At 40.1% G+C, this 18657-nt stretch overlaps 1 protein-coding gene across 8 annotated transcripts in view; it reads left to right on the forward strand.

Moving 5' to 3' along the window:
* wdpcp (WD repeat containing planar cell polarity effector) overlaps positions 1-18657 on the forward strand; it is a 142667-nt gene that overhangs the window by 13361 nt on the left and 110649 nt on the right. For 4 of the 8 annotated variants that reach the window (XM_078230436.1, XM_078230443.1, XM_078230442.1 and 1 more), the window contains exon 2: positions 17729-17812. In XM_078230436.1, coding sequence (XP_078086562.1) covers positions 17752-17812 — 61 coding nt within the window. In that variant the 5' untranslated portion in view covers positions 17729-17751. Of the gene's footprint in view, positions 1-4513; positions 4581-7082; positions 7251-17728; positions 17813-18657 lie in introns of all 8 variants that reach the window. The other 4 variants (XM_078230438.1, XM_078230439.1, XM_078230437.1 and 1 more) reach the window with 4 other exon arrangements.

Consider the following 18657-nt stretch of genomic DNA (forward strand, 5'->3'; position numbering starts at 1 on the left):
TACAATTGGATAACATTGTTTTTCAGTTGCAAAACAGTACAAAAGCATCCAATTTTGCAAAGTTACATCTTTGTGATTTTGTTTATTCATTCACAGAATGTGGGTGTCCCTGTCAAGGACAGCATTTAATGACCACCCCTAGTTGCCCTTGAGAAGGTAGTGGTGAGCCTTGAATGGTTGCATTCATAGAGGTTTACAGCATTGAAACAGGCCCTTCGGCCCAACTTGTCCATGTGCCTCTTTTTTTAACCACTAAGCTAGTCCCAATTGCCCGCGTTTGGCCCATATCCCTCTATACCCATCTTACCCATGTAATTGTCTAAACGCTTTTTAAAAGACAAAATTGTACCCGCCTCTACTACTACCTCTGGCAGCTTGTTCCAGACACTCATCACCCTCTGTGTGAAAAAAATTGCCCCTCTGGACCCTTTTGTATCTCTCCCCTCTCACCTTAAACCTATGCCCTCTAGTTTTAGATTCCCCTACTTTTGGGAAAAGATATCGACTATCTAGCTGATCTATGCCCCTCATTATTTTATAGACCTCTATAAGGTCACCCCTCAGCCTGCTACGCTCCAGAGAAAAAAGTCCCAGTCTATCCAGCTTCTCCTTATAACTCAAACCATCAAGTCCCAGCAGCATCCTAGTAAATCTTTTCTGCACTCTTTCTAGTTTAATAATATCCTTTCTATAATAGGGTGACCAGAACTGTACACAGTATTCCAAGTGTGGCCTTACCAATGTCTTGTACAACTTCAACAAGACGTCCCAACTCCTGTATTCAATGTTCTGAGACAATGAAACCAAGCATGCCGAATGCCTCCTTCACCATTCTGTCTACTTTATGACACCACTTTCAAGGAGCTATGAACCTGTACTCCTAGATCTCTTTGTTCTATAACTCTCCCCAGCGCCCTGCCATTAATTGAGTAAGCCTTGCCCTGGTTCGATCTACCAAAATGCATCACCTCATATTTATCTAAATTAAACTCCATGTGCCATTCGTCAGCCCACTGGCCCAATTGATCAAGATCCCCTTGTAATCCTAGATAACCTTCTTCACTGTCCACTATGCCACCAATCTTGGTGTCATCTGCAAACTTACTAACCATGCCTCCTATATTCTCATCCAAATGATTAATATAAATGACAAATAACAGTGGGCCCAGCACTGATCCCTGAGGCACACCGCTGGTCACAGGCCTCCAGTTTGAAAAACAACTCTCTACAACCCCCTCTGTCTTCTGTCATCAAGCCAATTTTGTATCCATTTGGCTACCTCACCCTGGATCCCATGAGATTTAACCTGTCCATGTGGTTTTGACCCTTAAAGAGACTGTTGAGGCCCCAATTGAGAGACGAGTATTATTTTTAAACTTGCTTTCACGTGGACCCGGGAGGAACAGGTGTGCCAACATCCTGTGGACTTGGGCAGCTTGCTCTTGACCCTCTGTGCACCATTCCCGTCTACCCCACAGCTATTTCCTCTGGGCCACTATGCCTTGGTAGCTGGCTCACATTAGTTCTGTCAACATGAATCAATAAACTGACTCTGGTGGTTCAATGGGCATCTGCAGGATTTTGACAATATCATGATGAGGGCTTAATGATGAGGTACAAAATAAGATGTGCACTGGGACTCCCAGATTGGATCTGCATGCGGCTGATTGCTCAGTGTTAAATAAAAGCATTAAGCGAACATTGAAGGGTGTGTGTGTAAAACCTGAATATTTGCTCACTTTGCATCAGATTTTACGTGTACACCTTATGCATTAGCTTCCAGATCTTACTTTTGGCATCACCCTGGGAATTAAAAGAGTTTTTCTTTTCGCTTTTCAAGTTTTAGGTAGCTCAGTAGTTCATATTCTATGGAGTTAAATTCCAGCTCAAAATTATGTCACAATGTTTCACCTGCAGTACCAAATCACTGGGAGTATTGGTTGCTGCAGTAATTTAGCAATTTCGGTCTGAATCAGTTATAATTACTAGTATGGAAAAAGCAGGGCAGTGGTTGCAAGACCGTTCACCTACTTTAGAGAACATTTAGTGTCAACTGTACTCTGAGCCTATTCTGACAAAACTCCTTCAGAATGTGTAAAAATAGTTGCTTTATTCAGAAGGTCACAACTGTTTTTGAGTGTTGTTAGAGTATTTATTACCCACATGAGTTGATATCAATGTTTATATTAATTTGAAGTAATTAAGTTTAATATTGAAAAATACTGAAATTTCATTTAGACCATAAATAATTTTGTACAATTTTTAAACCTCCCCCAGGTAAAGTGGACCTACCTCACCTTGATGTAACTCTTAAAGTCAAATAACTGGTGTTTCAGTTCCTATTAAAGCAGAGGTTTTGACAATAAGTATTTATGCTCTTTGTCTTAAATATCTTGTTACCTTTTTCAGTGTTTTTGCATCTTATTGTAAAGTCTGCAGTCAGTATTTTTTTATTCATTCGTGAGGCACTGGTTTTGCTGGCTAGGCCAGCATTTATGCTCCTCCTTAGTTGCCTGAGGGCAGTTGAGAGTCAACCACATTGCTGTGGCTCTGGAGTCACGTGTAGGCCAGACCAGGTAAGATGGCAGATTTCCTTCCCTAAAGGACATTAATGAACCAGATGGGTTTTTTTCCGACAATCGACAATGGTGTGTCATGGTCATCAGTAGATTCTTAGTTCCAGATATTGTTTTATTGAATTCAAATTTCACCATCTGCCGTGACAGGATTTGAACCCGAGTCCCCAGAACATTAGCTGAGTTTCTGGATTAATAGTCTAGCGATAATACCACTAGGCCATCGCCTCCCAGTTTACTGCCTTCACTAGAGTACTAGAATTTATACCATTTATTCTAGGTTGATTTCAAGAATCTTTCAATGTCTGTGATGGATATAGTGCCATTACGTTTCTAAGCATTTGGATCCTTCCATTCTACCCTAAAGAACAGCTTCCAGCTAAGCCAGTCTACAGTTCATATTTACATAAAGCATGTGACAAATGTGCCGTGTTTGCCAATTAGGAGAAAAAACAATTCCTTCTGGGTGGAAGGCACCAACAAATGAGGATGCAGAACTTTTCCCACCAGCCAAGCTCCTCAGGAATAACTCCATTCGACTGTACACATGACCCTGACTCTGTCCATTATCACTTCACAACATGCAGATAGTTTTGAATCCAATCTTGCACGTAATGCCCATTATCCAGTGGACATCCCCAATGGCTTTTGTTATACAATTCTGTAGCCTGATCTTGCTGCCTGTAATATTTGAAGGCTTAAACTTTAATTGATGGGAGACGTGGGCTACCCTTCACACCTATAGTTCCTGACCCATATTAGAAGAGAGAAATAAATAACAGATTTTTAAATAAATTTGAACATAAATTAAGTTGTAACATGTGCCATGAGTGCAATCTGTTATATTTCAAATGGGTGCCCTGTTCCTTTCCCTCTCTGATACTCCATTCTCTCATATGAACTACCTCAATTTAAAAAAAACACTAAGTAAATGTAACCAAGTAAAGCTTTTGAAACTTATCCTTAGTTTTTATTCACAATATCTTGAAAAAACAACCAGGTACTGTTGGGGTCAGCACGGTGGCACTGGTTAGCACTGCTGCCTGAAAGCGCCAGGAACCCAGGTTCGATTCCAGCTTTGGGTGACTGTTTGTGTAGAGTTTGCACATTCTCCCCATGTCCACATGGGTTTCCTCCCAGGATTCTGGTTTCCTCCTGTAGTAAAGTCAAAGGCAACTTGTGCCTTCAGCAATGAACAATTTATTATTAATATATATACACAAGTTACGGGTCTGACAGAACTAATACCAAATCTTCTTTTCCCTGGTTTCAACTGAAATTCCTCCCCATTTCAAGATGAATTCCGATACTCCTGATTGGCTCAGCTTCCTGCGCAACCAAAGCATCCTGGAAAATGCTCAGACAGTGGGATGTGCTTTTGACTATCTGACCCATGGCTCTGAATAGAAATATCAAGGCTAAATCCATCATTTCTGCCGTTTGCCATCCTTTGTTGCCCTTTCTCCTTAAGCAGCTGTAGTCATTGTAGTGATGGTGCTCCCACGATGTTGTTGGGTCAGGAATTCTAGGATTTTGATGCAAGTATGAAGTAATGGTGATGTATTGTCAGGAAAAAGTACTGTGTGAGATTGGAGGTGATGATCATACCACATTACAACCATCAAGGATAAGAGCAGCAAAGATGGTGGGGGAAGGAATTTCTGTTGAAGTGTACTTAGCAAGTTTCTTCAATGCATCCTGTATATAGTACATGGTGTACCCACAGTACTCTGGTAATAGAAAGATAGTAATTGAGTTTAGTGGCAATCAAATAAACATTAAATAAGACGAATCAAAAAGACAACACTGCAGTAACTTCAGTAATTTTATTGATGTGATTCTCGTGATTAATTAAAGAACCTAAGACCTGAACGGATTCTCTCATAGCTTTCCAGCCCACTTTCCGCTTTTCATTCAAACTTAACCTATTGCTTCAGGTTTTTTTTTGCAGCATTTTGACGTTTTGAATCAACCAATGGAAGTCTGATGATGATAATGCGAGAAGTAAGTAAATGTTGCACAACAGAAAAGTGGCACAAAATGCAAGGTGTAATATATAACTGCTCAGTCTCCTGTGGCATTGAACACACAGGCAATATCTAGTGTTGTCTAGGTCAGGTGGGGTTAGAGAACAAGAGATTATTGGACCATGGCTTGCTAATGTAATTCTTTCCTATTTAAAGTCACAAATTCTATTATGTTGATTTGAAATGACTACCTATAATTAAATTAGGAAGGTTTGTGACAAATTGGGAAGCAAAAGGTTGAGGAGGTTGGATGGTGCAGTCCCATGGAAGGAAGGTGTAATTACAGCGTGACAGTTTTACATAGAATTTTCCATTTTAATATAGACGTAGGAATTTACGATAGGAAAAGTTGCAAGAAGTGAACCTAAACACAAGGTTTACTGTTATTTACTCTCAGCCCTGGAGGTTTCCTGTCACTCACGGTTGAAATGGCACCAAGTGAGCATATTTTCATTTCATGGTCTATTCAGCAGCAATCTAGTTAAATTTAAAAATTGAAGCTTTTTTGCAAATGGCTGTGCATATCAACTTGTACCTGCAGTGGATATTATTAATCAGCAGAATTAACACCAAATTGTCATGCTGATTCTGGCTAGTTTGAATAAAGTTGACCTGATGCAACAAAACAGGAATTTGTTTTAATAACAGGCACTGCTTTGTGTAATGTTAGTGTTTTAATTTTTTTATGAATTCAACTGGACTAGAAATTCAATTGATTTTTAACTGTCGTATATAGAAACTTGACGCTAATATATTTTTCTTTCAACTCTGTTGCTGAAACTTCATCTTTTTCACCTTGTTCTTGCATTTCCTTTTTAGCCCTCAAGGCCCTTTCTATCATTTGATATGAACTTTTCAACTTTTCACACCCACCCTGACCTTTGTTATGCAGGCCTGTATCCTATTAAGTTTTAACTTTTCCCGTCCACCTTGTTTTGACTGTTTTTGCAGAGTATTGCATTTGCCTGGAGTATCAGTTGTACACTGAGTGTTGGACTCCACTAATGTTGTCAGTGATTGACGTACTGTACACATGATGCTTGCCATTTTTGTGAATAATGTTCACTTAAATTCATTCATCTGGATGTTCATAATCCTACCTTTTTTCTGCTTGTCAGAGGTTGTCTTTCAAACAGTGTATCCATAACAACTTTAGAAGTCCTTATTAAATGTAGATCTTTCACTACAAATGCAGCCTTCTCCTGGGGTTAATTTTTGTGTCATATTGAACATCACACCATTCTTTTTTCACAATATTACTCGCTGCTTTCATGTCATTTTGGTATTTTAATTAACATGCCCAATTTTTAAAAAATAAATTCTTTTCTAGCATATGAGTCTTATTTCCAGTAATTCAATCATTGTTTCTGCTTAAAAAGTAAATTATCAAATAATTTGAATTGAATAATTCTATTTTACATGTGAATATAAGAATTTATGATATTATAAATAAGGACAGAATAAGAACTTTAAGGTGGGGGCTGATCTAAAGACAATATTTGATCTTTAATGTTTGTGTAAGACATCAGGATATTAACATAGAAACTAGAAGCAGGAGTATACCATTAGGCCCTTCAAACCTGCTCTGCCATTCATTTTCATTATGGCTCATCATCAAATTCAATATCCTGCCTCCCCCCCCCCCCCCCCCCACCCCACCCCATCCGTATCCCTTTAGCCCCAAAAGTTATATCTAAGTTCTTGACATCACACAATATTTTGGCCCCAACTACATTCTGAGATAGTGAATTCCACACATTCACCACCCACTGGGTGAAGAAGTTTCTCCTCCCCTCAGTTCTAAAAGGTTTGCCCCTTATCCTCAAACTATGATCCCTAGTTCTGGACTCCCCCCCACCATCGGGAACATTCTGAATCCACCCTGTCTAATCCTGTTAGAATTTTATAAGTTTCTATGAGATTCCTTCTCACTTTTCTAAACTCCAATGCATATAATCCTAACCGCCTTAGTCTCTCCACATATCACAGACCTGCCACCCCAGGAATCAGCCTGGTAAACCTTTGCTGCGTTCCCTCTATAGCAAGGACGTGGCTAACAATGCATTTTTAAATTATGCTAAAAGCTATTACTTTTATTGAATAACAAACTAAATTAACAAGTAGTTGTGGCTAATCTCAGTGGAAGGAATATTACAAATATTGATGAATATGCCTCTCCTTACAACCCACAGAAATCTGGGATTTGACCAAAATAGCTGCCAGTTTGAATTGTTTAGCTAATATTCATTTTAATATTAGCATAAAATCTTCCAGCAGCAAAGCTAGTTATTAGTAGGAATGGATCCTGCTTCCACTTTGTGATTGTACATAGCGAATGTAGCTTTTCCATATTTGTTCATGTTAGAACAATTGAGGTGAGGTTTTGGAGCTGGAAGTGAAATCACAGCCTGAGTTTTTTTGACTGCCCAAGTTGTCTGTTTATATTGCTCTAGAATCCATTTTGTTTGTGTGTTTCAAGTGCTGTATGTTCAAGCAGTTGAAGAAAGCAGCTCACCACCACCTTCTCAAGGACATTGAGGGTTTGGCAATAAATGCTGGCCTCGCCAGCGAAGCCCACTTCTCATGAATGATTTTTTAAAAAATGTGAAATAGGATGGATTGAGGCGGGAATCAGTGGCTGGGATCGGTGAGTTTGTTTCTAAAGCTCAAAGTACTGCTTCATTTAACCTGAGAGCTCTACCTGTGGCAGTTAGTTATAGTTGCCTTGAATTTCTTTGCCAAAGGGTTTTTCCATTGTCCCAGAGAGATTAGCATTTTACACACCACAACGTGAACGTATACACAAGTATTTAAGGGTTACACCACAAAAGTTTCACACTTCATTCAATTTTTCAAAAAGCATAAGGTAGCAAAGCATGAAATTTTGCAAGTTTACAGAATGTCTTCAAATAAAATTTGATAAGGGGTAGCAAATTTAAAAGAGTTGAGGAGAAACTACTTCTCCCAAAGGGTTGTGAATCTGTGGAATTCGCTGCCTCAAAGTGCGGTGGATGCTGGGACAGTGAGTAAATTTAAGGAGGAGTTAGACAGATTTTTAATTGGGAATGGGGTTGAAGGGTTATGGGGAGAAGGCAGGAAAATGGGGATGAGGAGCATATCAGCCATGATCGAGTGGCGTAGCGGACTTAAGGGGCTGAATGGCTTAATTTTGCTCCCATATCTTATGAATTTATGAAATAAATTGTGAACATAGGGAAATAAGGGTGAGAAAAGATTATCAAACCTATCAATAATCACTTTATTTCATTATGCATTGTGGTTTCAATTACTGGTGTTCCTTGCCAAGCCCCATGCTGACTTCCTCACTAAGAAGTAATTCCTTCTTTCTTCCCATCATTCCAAGTATGCAATTTGACCTGCATTTAAACACTCCTAGCTCTCTTCCAACTTCTTTTGCAGTCTTATCATCACTCCGTCTCACCTAAATTACATTCTACTTAACCTCACTATCTCTTATTGCTTTTTTGGCTCTCAAGATTCTTCTAATTGAAGGGTCATCTCAGACCACTTCTTTGGCTTTGTTACTGACAATGTAGCTTTAATCCCACCCACTCCCACTCTCCACCTGCTGCCTTAAACCCGCCACCCTCCACCTCACCACCCCTCTTCCTAATCTACCCAAAGCCTATCTGCCCATTACCTATTTCCATGGATTCATGGGACACCTTTCTCCTTGTTACAATCCACTAATGCACATGCACTGCAGTGATGGATGCAGCTGTTGGATAATCTGATTTGCTGGTAGCACCCAAGAGCAGGAGTTTCCCCAGTGAGAAGAGGTGCAGGTCCCAGTTTAGCCTGCCTGCCTGCAAACATTCCCCTACATTTTCTAAGCTCTTTCTCGTCTTACATTCTTACAATCTCTAGTCTTTCCAAAATAAAGAAGTTCCAACGTTATTTATCATTCCTTTCATTCTGGTCCTTCAGTTCTTGAAGTCATCTAACAATCTTTTTTTGCATCCCTTCAATATTCAGCCAGTTTGTTTCAATGTATGTTTGTACAAGGTTCCACAATTTCACAGCATGCATTGTTCCACTTTTAATGGAAGTTTTAGAAATTAGCTACAGATTTTTTAATTCATTCATGGGATGTGGGTGTCGCTGACTAGACCAGCATTTATTACCCATCCCTAAATGCCATTGAGAAGGTGGTGGTGAGCTACCTTCTTGAACTGCTGCAATCCATGTGGTGTAGGTACACCCACAGTGCTGTTAGGGAGGGTTTCAGGATTTTGACCCAGTGACAGTGAAGGAATGGTGATATATTTCAAACAATTTCCAAAATAAAATCTCAAATGATGATGAAATGGAGTACAGGAATGAGATAGAGAACCTGGTGAACTGGTGCGATGACATTAATCTCTCCCTCAATGTCAGTAAAACGAAGGAGATGATCACTAACTTCAGGAAGCATAGTGGGGGACATGCCTCTGTCTACTTCAATGGGGATGAAGTGGAAATGGTCAAGAGCTTCAAGTTGTAGGTGGCCAGATCACCAACAATTTGTCCTGGTCCCTCCACGCTATAGTTAAGAAAGCCTATAACGCCTCTACTTTCTCAGGAGGCTAAGGAAATTTGGCATGTCTGCTACAACTCTCATTAACACTTACAGCTGCACCATAGAAAGAATTCTTTCTAGTTGTATCACAGTTTGGCATGGCTCCTGCTCTGTCCAAGACTGCAAGAAACTACAAAGGACCCTAGTCCACCACGCAAACCAGCCTCCCATCCATTGACTCTGTCTATACTTCCCACTGCCTCGGAAAAGCAGCCAGTGTAATTTAAGAACCCCATGCACCCCAGACATACTCTCTTCCACCACCACCTGTTGGGAAAAAGATACAAAGGTCTGAGGTCTGACTCCAGAATAGCTTCTTCCCTGCTGCCGTCAGACTTAGGAATGGACCTATCTTAAATTAAGTTGATCTTTCTCTACACCCTAGCTATGATTGTAACACTACATTCTGCACCCTCTCTCCTTCTCTATGAATGGTATGTTTTGTCTGTATAGTACGCAAGAAACAATACTTTTCATTGTATGCTAATACATGTGACAACAATAAATCAAATACAATATTTCCAAGTCAGGATGGTGAGTGGCTTGAATGGGAACTTCCAAGTGGTGGTGTTCCCATATATCTGCTGTTCTTGTGTGTAATTTAATTTTAAGCAATGGAATTGATGGATGTACCTCCTATTTCTCTGCTTGAGCCATGGCTCTTGCTTATGCTGCTGTGCAACCAGATGTTGGGGCAAATGCAACAGTAACTAAATGATGACTATCTTTCCAAACTGTTGTCCTCCCAAATTCTCTTCCTTCCCGACTGAAAAGCATATACCTTGGTGCTGCCATTGTATTATGGAGAGTGGGATGGACCTCAGTGGAATGGGAATCAAATCTCCCTCTCTCTATTGTCGGTGGCTATGTTTCACTATGGCCACACAGTCAAAGGTGTATAAAGGAAAAGAGTAAGGGGCTGAGGACACAGCCTTGTGGGGCACCGGTATTGAGGGTGGTCGTGGAGGTGGTGTTGTTGCCTATCCTTATTGACTGCGGCCTGTGGGTTACAGCGTGTCTCTTTCCACACACCTTTTATTTACTTCCTCCTCTGGGTCCCCAGGCTACTCACTATAGCTGAGAGGAACTGTTGCTAGGTTTCCACTAATACTGCATTTGATCCAGTGTCGATTACTTATTATTAATTTTCTCTTTCCTTTCCTGAACAAAAATAAACAACTTCTGCTTGGTACCTGCTCAACAATATAGTCAAGATTAAGAACACACCACGTTGGGATCAAATCCCCCACTCCTTCCCCACAGCTATCTTCATATATTAGCGGAAGCCCTGATGTCTGCAGTCTAATTCTTTAGGTGAAGCCTTGTAAAAACTGTGACAATATGAGAGTGTCGAAATCTGGTTAATGGTTTCATTAAACCAGATAGAGGAATCTGTTGTGAGCTTGTTAACCATCCATACGTTGACACCAATAATAGCAATTTCTATCCTAAAGTATTTTTTTTGCTCCAGACTATTTGATCCATAGCTTTTCAACATTTAAAACCAAACTCTAAATGGTTAATAGTTGGGAATGGTGCTGAACTGATAGACCATCACGGTTGCTTCTATTCTAGCCTTGTCCCTGATGGCCTGCTGACACTCAGCCAGAAACCTCAAGACTGGAGCAGACACAGGAACATCTAGTCCAGTCCCCGTTCCTGAGCAGTTTTATCTGATGATGTATTTTTCTTTAAGGCACTGGTTAAATTTTGATATCTGAACTACAATCTCCTCGTAATCTGTTCCGGTAACCAACCATCTTCAGTGTTATAAAAACAAAATACTATGGTGCTGGAAATCTGTAACCAAGCAGAAAATATTGGAAAACCTCCACAGGTCTGGCTGCGTCTGGAAGGGAGAAACTGGGTTAATGTTTCCAGTCCAATATGATTTGTCTTTGAAACTGGATGCTCACTTGTACCTTGCCTGAAATGATTTCTTCTCATCTTAAACTGATCTCCCATTGCTCAGCTATCTTTCGCCAATAAAAGTACCTTAACTCATTTACAATCTATTTTAAATGCCTCAAACATGTCCTTATCATTTTTTCAATAAGAAGACTTCCAGATCATTGAGTTGCCTCCATATGCATCATTCTCTAACCCCCTATGTCACTTTCTTCTAGCTCTTCAAGTTTTTTGCACTAGAGTCCCAGGCTAGCCACACACACTTCTGCCGACTATGGCAAGGTCTGCAAGACATAACAGGCTACAAGATGAAGGCAGGTAAAATCGCCGGCTCCAATGCACCCCTCTCCGATGATCTCTATGCCCGCTTTGAGCAAGAGGTCAGCGAGAGCACGTCCTCCACCCTGGAAGCCTCGGATGAACCTGTATCAGAGATTTACCATTGCCGATGCCAGAGCAGCCTTTTCAAAAGTCAGCCCATGGAAAGCAACTGGCCCGGAAGGGGTATCCGGACCAGCACTCAAGTCCTGCGTGGACCAACTGGTGGGGGTACTCGCCGACATCTTTAAATTCTCGTTACACCAATCTGAGGTCCCTACCTGCTTCAAGAAGACAACCATCATCCTGGTACCAAAGAAAAGCCAGGCAGCGTGCCTTAATGACTATTGTCCGGTGGCTCTGGCATCCATCATTATGAAGAGCTTCAAAAGGTTAGTCATGGCAAATATCATGCCTTCCAGACTGCCTGGATCCATGACAGTTCGCCTATCGCCGCAACAGGTCCACAGCAGACGGCATCTTCCCTGGCTCTACATTCAACCCTGAAACACCTATTCATAGACTACAGCTCAGCCTTCAACACCATTATTCCTGTGAAACTCATCTCCAAACTTCGTGGTCTGGGGCTCGGTTCGACCCTCTGCAACTGGATCCTAGATTTCGTAACCCACAGGCCGCAGTCAATAAGGATAGGCAACAACACCACCTCCACGATCACCCTCAATACCGGTGCCCCACAAGGCTGTGTCCTCAGCCCCTTTTTCCTTTATACACCATTGACTGTGTGGCCAAATTCCCCTCCAACTCGATTTTCAGGTTTGCTGATGACACCACTGTTGTAGGTCAGACCTCAAACAATGACGAGACAGAGTACAGGAAAGAGAGAATCTGGTGAGCTGGTGCGACGACAATAATCTCTCCCTCGATATCAACAAAACAAAGGAAATAGTCATCAACTTCAGGAAGCGATGTGGAAGGCATGCCCCTGTCTACATTGGTGGGGATGAAGTGGAAATGGTCGAGAACTTCAAGTTTTTAGGTGTCCAGATCAGCAACAACCTGTCCTGGTTCCTCCATGTGGACGCTATAGTTAAAGCCCACCAACGCCTCTACTTTCTCAGGAGACTAAGGAAATTTGGCATGTCAGCTACGACTCTCACCAACGTCTACAGATGCAACACAGATAGCATTCTTTCTGGTTGTATTACAGCTTGGTATTGCTCCTGCTCTGTCCAAGACCGCAAGAAACTACAAAGAATCGTGAATGAAGCCCAGTCCATCACTCAAACCAGCCTCCCCTCCATTGACTCTGTCTACACTTCCTGCTGCCTCAGAAAAGCAGCCAGCATAATAAAGGACCCCACGCACCCCGGACATTCTCTCTTCCACCTTCTTCCATTGGGAAATAGATACAAAAGTCTGAAGACACGTGCCAACAGACTCAAAAACAGCTTTTGGCTGTATAGCGTGCAAGAAACAATACTTTTCACTGTATCCCAATATCCATGACATAATGAATCAAATCCTTTTCCTTCTCCCCTCTGTACTCTATGAACGTGATGTGGAGTTGCCGGCGTTGGACTGGGGTAGGCACAGTAAGAAATCTCACAACACTAGGTTAAAGTCCAAATGGTTTATTTGGTAGCACAAGCTTTCGGAGCACTGCTCCTTCATCAGGTGAGTGAAGAGTTGGGTTCACAAACAGGGCATATATAGGCACATACTCAATTTACAAGATAATGGTTGAAATACTAGTCTTTACAGGTAATCAGGTCTTTACAGGTACAGACAATGTGAGTGGAGAGAGGGTTAAGCACAGGTTAAAGAGGTGTAAATTGTCTCGAGCCACGATAGTTAGTGAGATTTTGCAAGCCCAGGCAAGTCGTGGGGGTTACAGATAGTGTGACATGAACCCAAGATCCCGGTTGAGGCTGCCCTCATGTGCGGAACTTGGCTATCAGTTTCTGCTCAGCGATTCTGCATTGTCGTATGTCGTGAAGGCCGCCTTGGAGAATGCTTACCCAAAGATCAGAGGCTGAATGCCCGTGACTGCTGAAGTGTTCACCGACAGAGAGGGAACACTCCTGCCTGGTGATTGTCGAGCGATGTCCATTCATCCGTTGTCGTAGCATTAGTTTGTGTCTATATATGCCCTGTTTGTGAACCCAACTGTTCACTCACCTGATGAAGGAGCAGCGCTCCGAAAGCTTGTGCTATCAAATAAAACTGTTGGACTTTAACCTGGTGTTGTGAGACTTCTTACTGTACCTACTCTATGAACAGTATGTTTTGTCTGTAAGCATGCAAGAAACAATACTTTTCACTGTATACAAATACATGGGACAATAATCAAATCTCCCAACTCCGTCACCTCCTTTCTGTAGTCTGATTTCCAAATCTACACAGTGCTCTAGGTAGGACCTGGTCAATGCTTTCATAATAATAGGATTGCTTCCTTTAATCTGCTTACTCCTTTTTTTATTCAACCCAACATCTCATTCTCTTTGATGACAGCTGCCAGACATTGGCTTGATGTGTGAAACCTTATCACTCAAATTGCCTTGAATCCATTTAAAATGAGCACGAGTCTAACTCTGGCCAAACAGGAAGTAGAGGTGCTGTAGTGGGGTCTTTACTGGACTGAGGTCATTCCTGGGCTCAGTGCCCAGCCTTGGACAGTTCTAGACCCCGCTTGTCAGTTTCAAGCCACTCCATTGAGCTTCGTATATATTTATGTTCTTCATTGCAATAATATTTAAATATCATTTCATAGCAAATGATTTTTCATTGCTAAAAGTGATATCCATATTACTATTCCATTGAGATCAGTTTTTAGTCTCTGAGATGTGATAGAATTAGAAAGAAATCTCTGAGTAGGATAGAGGTTTTTGCTTAAACTTCTGTTCAGAAATTTTGTTGTTTTTTTATTCTGGATTGGAAGAACACTTGTGTGCAGGGTTTAATTTATTATAAGCTGTAAGCAAGTTTGCACAAGACTTTAAAATGAAATGCCATGAAAGATAATAAGCATACTGCAGTAATAAGTTGGGTGTGGGGTTTCTTGCATGTGGTTGACAGCTTGTCAAAAAATCTGATGGGGATTCATTCTCTCTCAGGAGAACAGAGGTTGTTTCAGGTGTACAATAAACTAATTGCATTTCCCCTGAATGGATAATTGTCAGACTTCAGGACTCCAATCCAAATTTTCAGGAGTCTGATAACATTTACAATAGTTCCATAAAAGTGTCTTGGGGTGATCTTGTCTAAATTACTGTAATGCAGCCAAATTCTTCTGCAATTTGCATTATTCCTTTCTTTTATTTTTTTTAAATACCAGTTTATACATTTTCCTTTTCATTATACACATATATATTCCTGTTGTTCTTGGTATTTTCATCATCTTCCTTCCATACCAAATGAATGCATTTCTGTTCTTTTACTAATCTTATCATCTAACTGCTTATTTTCTGTTTTAATCCAAATTCCATAATTGTCATTAGTTTTTATTTGTGATATTGCACAGTGTATGTCTGGAAGATTTTCTTGATTTATTTCTATTATTATCAATAAACGTTGCCAAAATTGTGGATTTAGGGTGGATGATCTGGTGAGCCAGTGGCACGCTTGATCTAATGAACGTTAGGGTATGTTTAACAGTTGATTACTCTCGGTGGTGTTAGAAAAATGGTTCAGCTATCGTTGGTGCTGCTGAAGTGATACATTTTAGGTATTTCTATTCTCCTATTGTCTGTATATACAACATGGAGGTTGGTTAGCTCAGTTGGCTAGACACCAATTCATGGTTCTTGATGCACAGCGATACCCAGTGTGGTTTCAATTCCCGTACTGGCTGAGGTTATTCATGGAGGCGCCAGCTTCTCATCCTTGTCTCTCACCTGAGGTGTGGTGATCCTTAAGTTGAATCACCACCAGTCAGCCTATGTTCATCTGGCACTATGGTGACTTAACCTTTTTACACATATTGCCTAGATTGTGAGAAAATAAATGAATGTAATAGAAAAGTTCTGGAAGTAAAGAATCCCCTCATTAATCCAGCAATGTACTCATTTTAATATTTTAACTAGTTCTAAATCTTAAGCTACAATGAAGTAATAACTCCAAGAATATAAGTTATAGTGTGCCAAACTGAGAAGGTGATTTATTTGTATTCATTGTTCAGGCAGAAAGGTTACAATAGAAAAAATATCTTCAAGACTTATAACTTTCAAACAAAATTCTTGTAAGATAACCATAAGCATGGAAATATTGATCTGAGCGTGGAGAACTTTGATGTCCACATTGATGAGTGATGTGATCTTTCCTCTTGTTAAATGTCACACGGATGCACATTGTTCTAGTATTTTATACAGAGACAGACAAATTGACTTGTTTGTAACTTTCCTCTTGCAAGGATACTGGAATGATTTTGGAGGAAAAAAAAATGGCATGATGCCCCTTTCCCTCCTAGAGGAAGTTTGTTATAATTTTGAATAGTCGTGCTGCTGCTACTCTAGGATATTTTCCCTCGGCAGGGGAAATGCTTAGTTGGTTCCAAAACCTGTCAGCAATGATTGTGCAGGCTGTGTGATAACCAAGGGTCTGTCTCTGGATTGTGTGGATAACAGGTAGAACCTGACTACCAACACATCAGTCATTCTTCATGTCAACTGATCGCAAACATAGTCAGGCAATAATGGCATATTCTACAGTTCTGGCTGAAGCATCACTCGTTCTTTATGCAAGGAGGGGGAGAATGGACTGAATAGGTGTTCAAAAGAGTGGATCACTGCAACAAAACTATTATGTTTCCACTTCTCAGTTACTTCCCCATTTCATGAATGCAGCAAAAGTCATCGCAATCAAATCCTGATAACATCATCCTTGTCAGTCATTATTAAACTTGAAAGTCATTGATAGTATCAGGGAAAAAAGATTGAAGCAAGAATTAAGAGTTCTGAAAAGTTAATTTTAAGAGGATATGAGGATAACTGACCTGATCTTCTTAAGTGTTCTGAAAGGCTATCATCCGGGATCTTTGTTTACTGATATAAAAAAAACTTGACATCAAAGTCCTTCTGCCTGGAAGAAGATGTCAAATTAGGACCATAGCACAACAGCTTTCTAGTCCGTAGTTGTGTGGCTAATCCAGGTGATTTTATACACTCCTTTTCAAAGTTTTTGACCCAAGTCAAAAGTTGGAAAACATATTTGCTTCACTTTTTGATTTATGTAGATTTTCCGTAGCTTTCATTGGTTCATGGATTGGAACACATGACAATGTAAAATGCATTTGTTGAATTTTACAGCTTAGAACATTTGAGGATTGAATCAATATTATCTAGCTTACAATGAAGATTTATAAATATCAATGTGTTTTTAAGTTTATAAAACTGTAATCCCTTTTAAAAGTGACCAAACTCTAGTTCTGGATTAGTTCCATTAAATGCAAACTATTTCTGTGAAGGTGATGCTTTTAGGAGGTTGTGTGTTATATTGAAATGATTGTTAACCCATTTATTTTAAATGGATTCATGCGTACAATAAAGCACTCCAAGGAATTCGAGCAAATGTATTAACCTGAAGATTTTAAGCAAGTAGGCATAAAAGGTTTCATGGCACAATTTGCAAAAGAAGTGTTTTCCCATTGTACTGGCTAACTTTTATTATATAGAATTACAGGGAATGTACAGTGCAGAAACAGGCCATTCAGCCCAACTGGTCCATGTTGGTGTTTTTGCTTCACAACAATGCAACTAACTGGCTGGAGGATTGAAAATAAAACCTATCTGCTACCATGTTGTAGAACCACTTTCAAATACACTTCCACCAGTGATACACAAAAGTTGAGTTACAGATTAATAGCTGAGGTTTCATAAGAGTTTCCACCTACCCTGTTCATGGTATCTAATAGAGCATTGTACGACAGAATCAGGATTAAAGAATATTTTCTTATGGGTAGCTAATGCACTATACAAGAAGTTCAACTGTAAAATTGACAAACTTGCAGTTTCTCCTAAATGCAAAATATTACAAAAGATAGCGTGTGGAATTTGAGCCAATGGTTAATGGGTTTCGCAAACAGTGCTGTCTTCTGGGGCTTCCCAGTAGACTCAGCTACATAATAGCAAGCCCTGTGAGGGGAAAAGAAACTGCTGTTTCTTTCCTGCTTTTTTTTTACAGCTAATGGGTAGAAAGGCTAATGTGCTAATGTGTGCTAGTCCCCAGGTTACTGACACATTTTCATCTTAAAATATGGTTAATGAGGAACCATTTTGCAATTCCACTTGCAGGAACGTTTAATTTTGTGTCTAATGGAGGCTAATTAGTTTTCACATGTTGGATTGTTTTTACTTTGACAGAGCTGAGTTCCATCTGCCATCAGATGTCTTTCTGCCTGACCGAGCTGCACCTGTGGTCTATGAAGAATACTTTACAAGTCCGGGGTAATTGAACTCTGCGTAGGCTAAGGAACTTCTGATTTTAAATGGTTTTATTCCTTCCATTCTTGCATCTAAAAATACATCAGAGTTTCGTGCATATGTTTTTCTGGAGTGTTACATGATTCTTTTTGTATTGCTATTAATATAATTATGCTACCTATTATGTGTTCATTTAAATTGAATTTATCTTTTGATAGACTAGACTATTTAAAAATCAGATTACAACTGTAGAAATGGAGATGTAAATTGCATTTAATGCAGTTAAACCTCTATTTTCACCACTTTCACATTAAGGAATCTAAATGTTGCCTTATGTTTGATGAACTGCTAGAACATTATACATTATGGCCAGTCAACTAGTGAGCAGAATTGCTGTCTTCACTCTTGGTGTAATGTGAGTCAAGACCTGCAAATTGTTTAATGATGTTTAGACAATTCTGTTTAAGTGAAAAGCTTTACTGCTGCATCTAAAAGAAAGTATCATTGTTTTTTTTCTGGGTTGTTGACACCATTTAGAAACTGCACCCATATTCAGCATATATATATACCAAATATTATGTAGTTTGCCAATGTGCTCCCGCTTTGGAGATCTCCCACAAGTCACAGACTCTCAGTAGGATTTAGTCCAGTATCTAAACCATACGGCCATTTTCGTGAGGCCAAACGGTTATCCATCAGTGAGGACTTAAAACTGTACTTGGTCTTTGGGCATTCAGCAGAGAAGGTGCAAAGCTGAGCTCAGTCCACATGCACTTTTCAATAGGAATCACTTGAAGAGTAATTCGGAGTGGATACAGGGGCAAATTTTCCTTTCCACTAAGGGTATTGATGTCAATAGCAATATACTG

Source organism: Mustelus asterias, chromosome 15 (assembly GCF_964213995.1).
Source record: "Mustelus asterias chromosome 15, sMusAst1.hap1.1, whole genome shotgun sequence".
Lineage (NCBI taxonomy): Eukaryota > Metazoa > Chordata > Chondrichthyes > Carcharhiniformes > Triakidae > Mustelus > Mustelus asterias.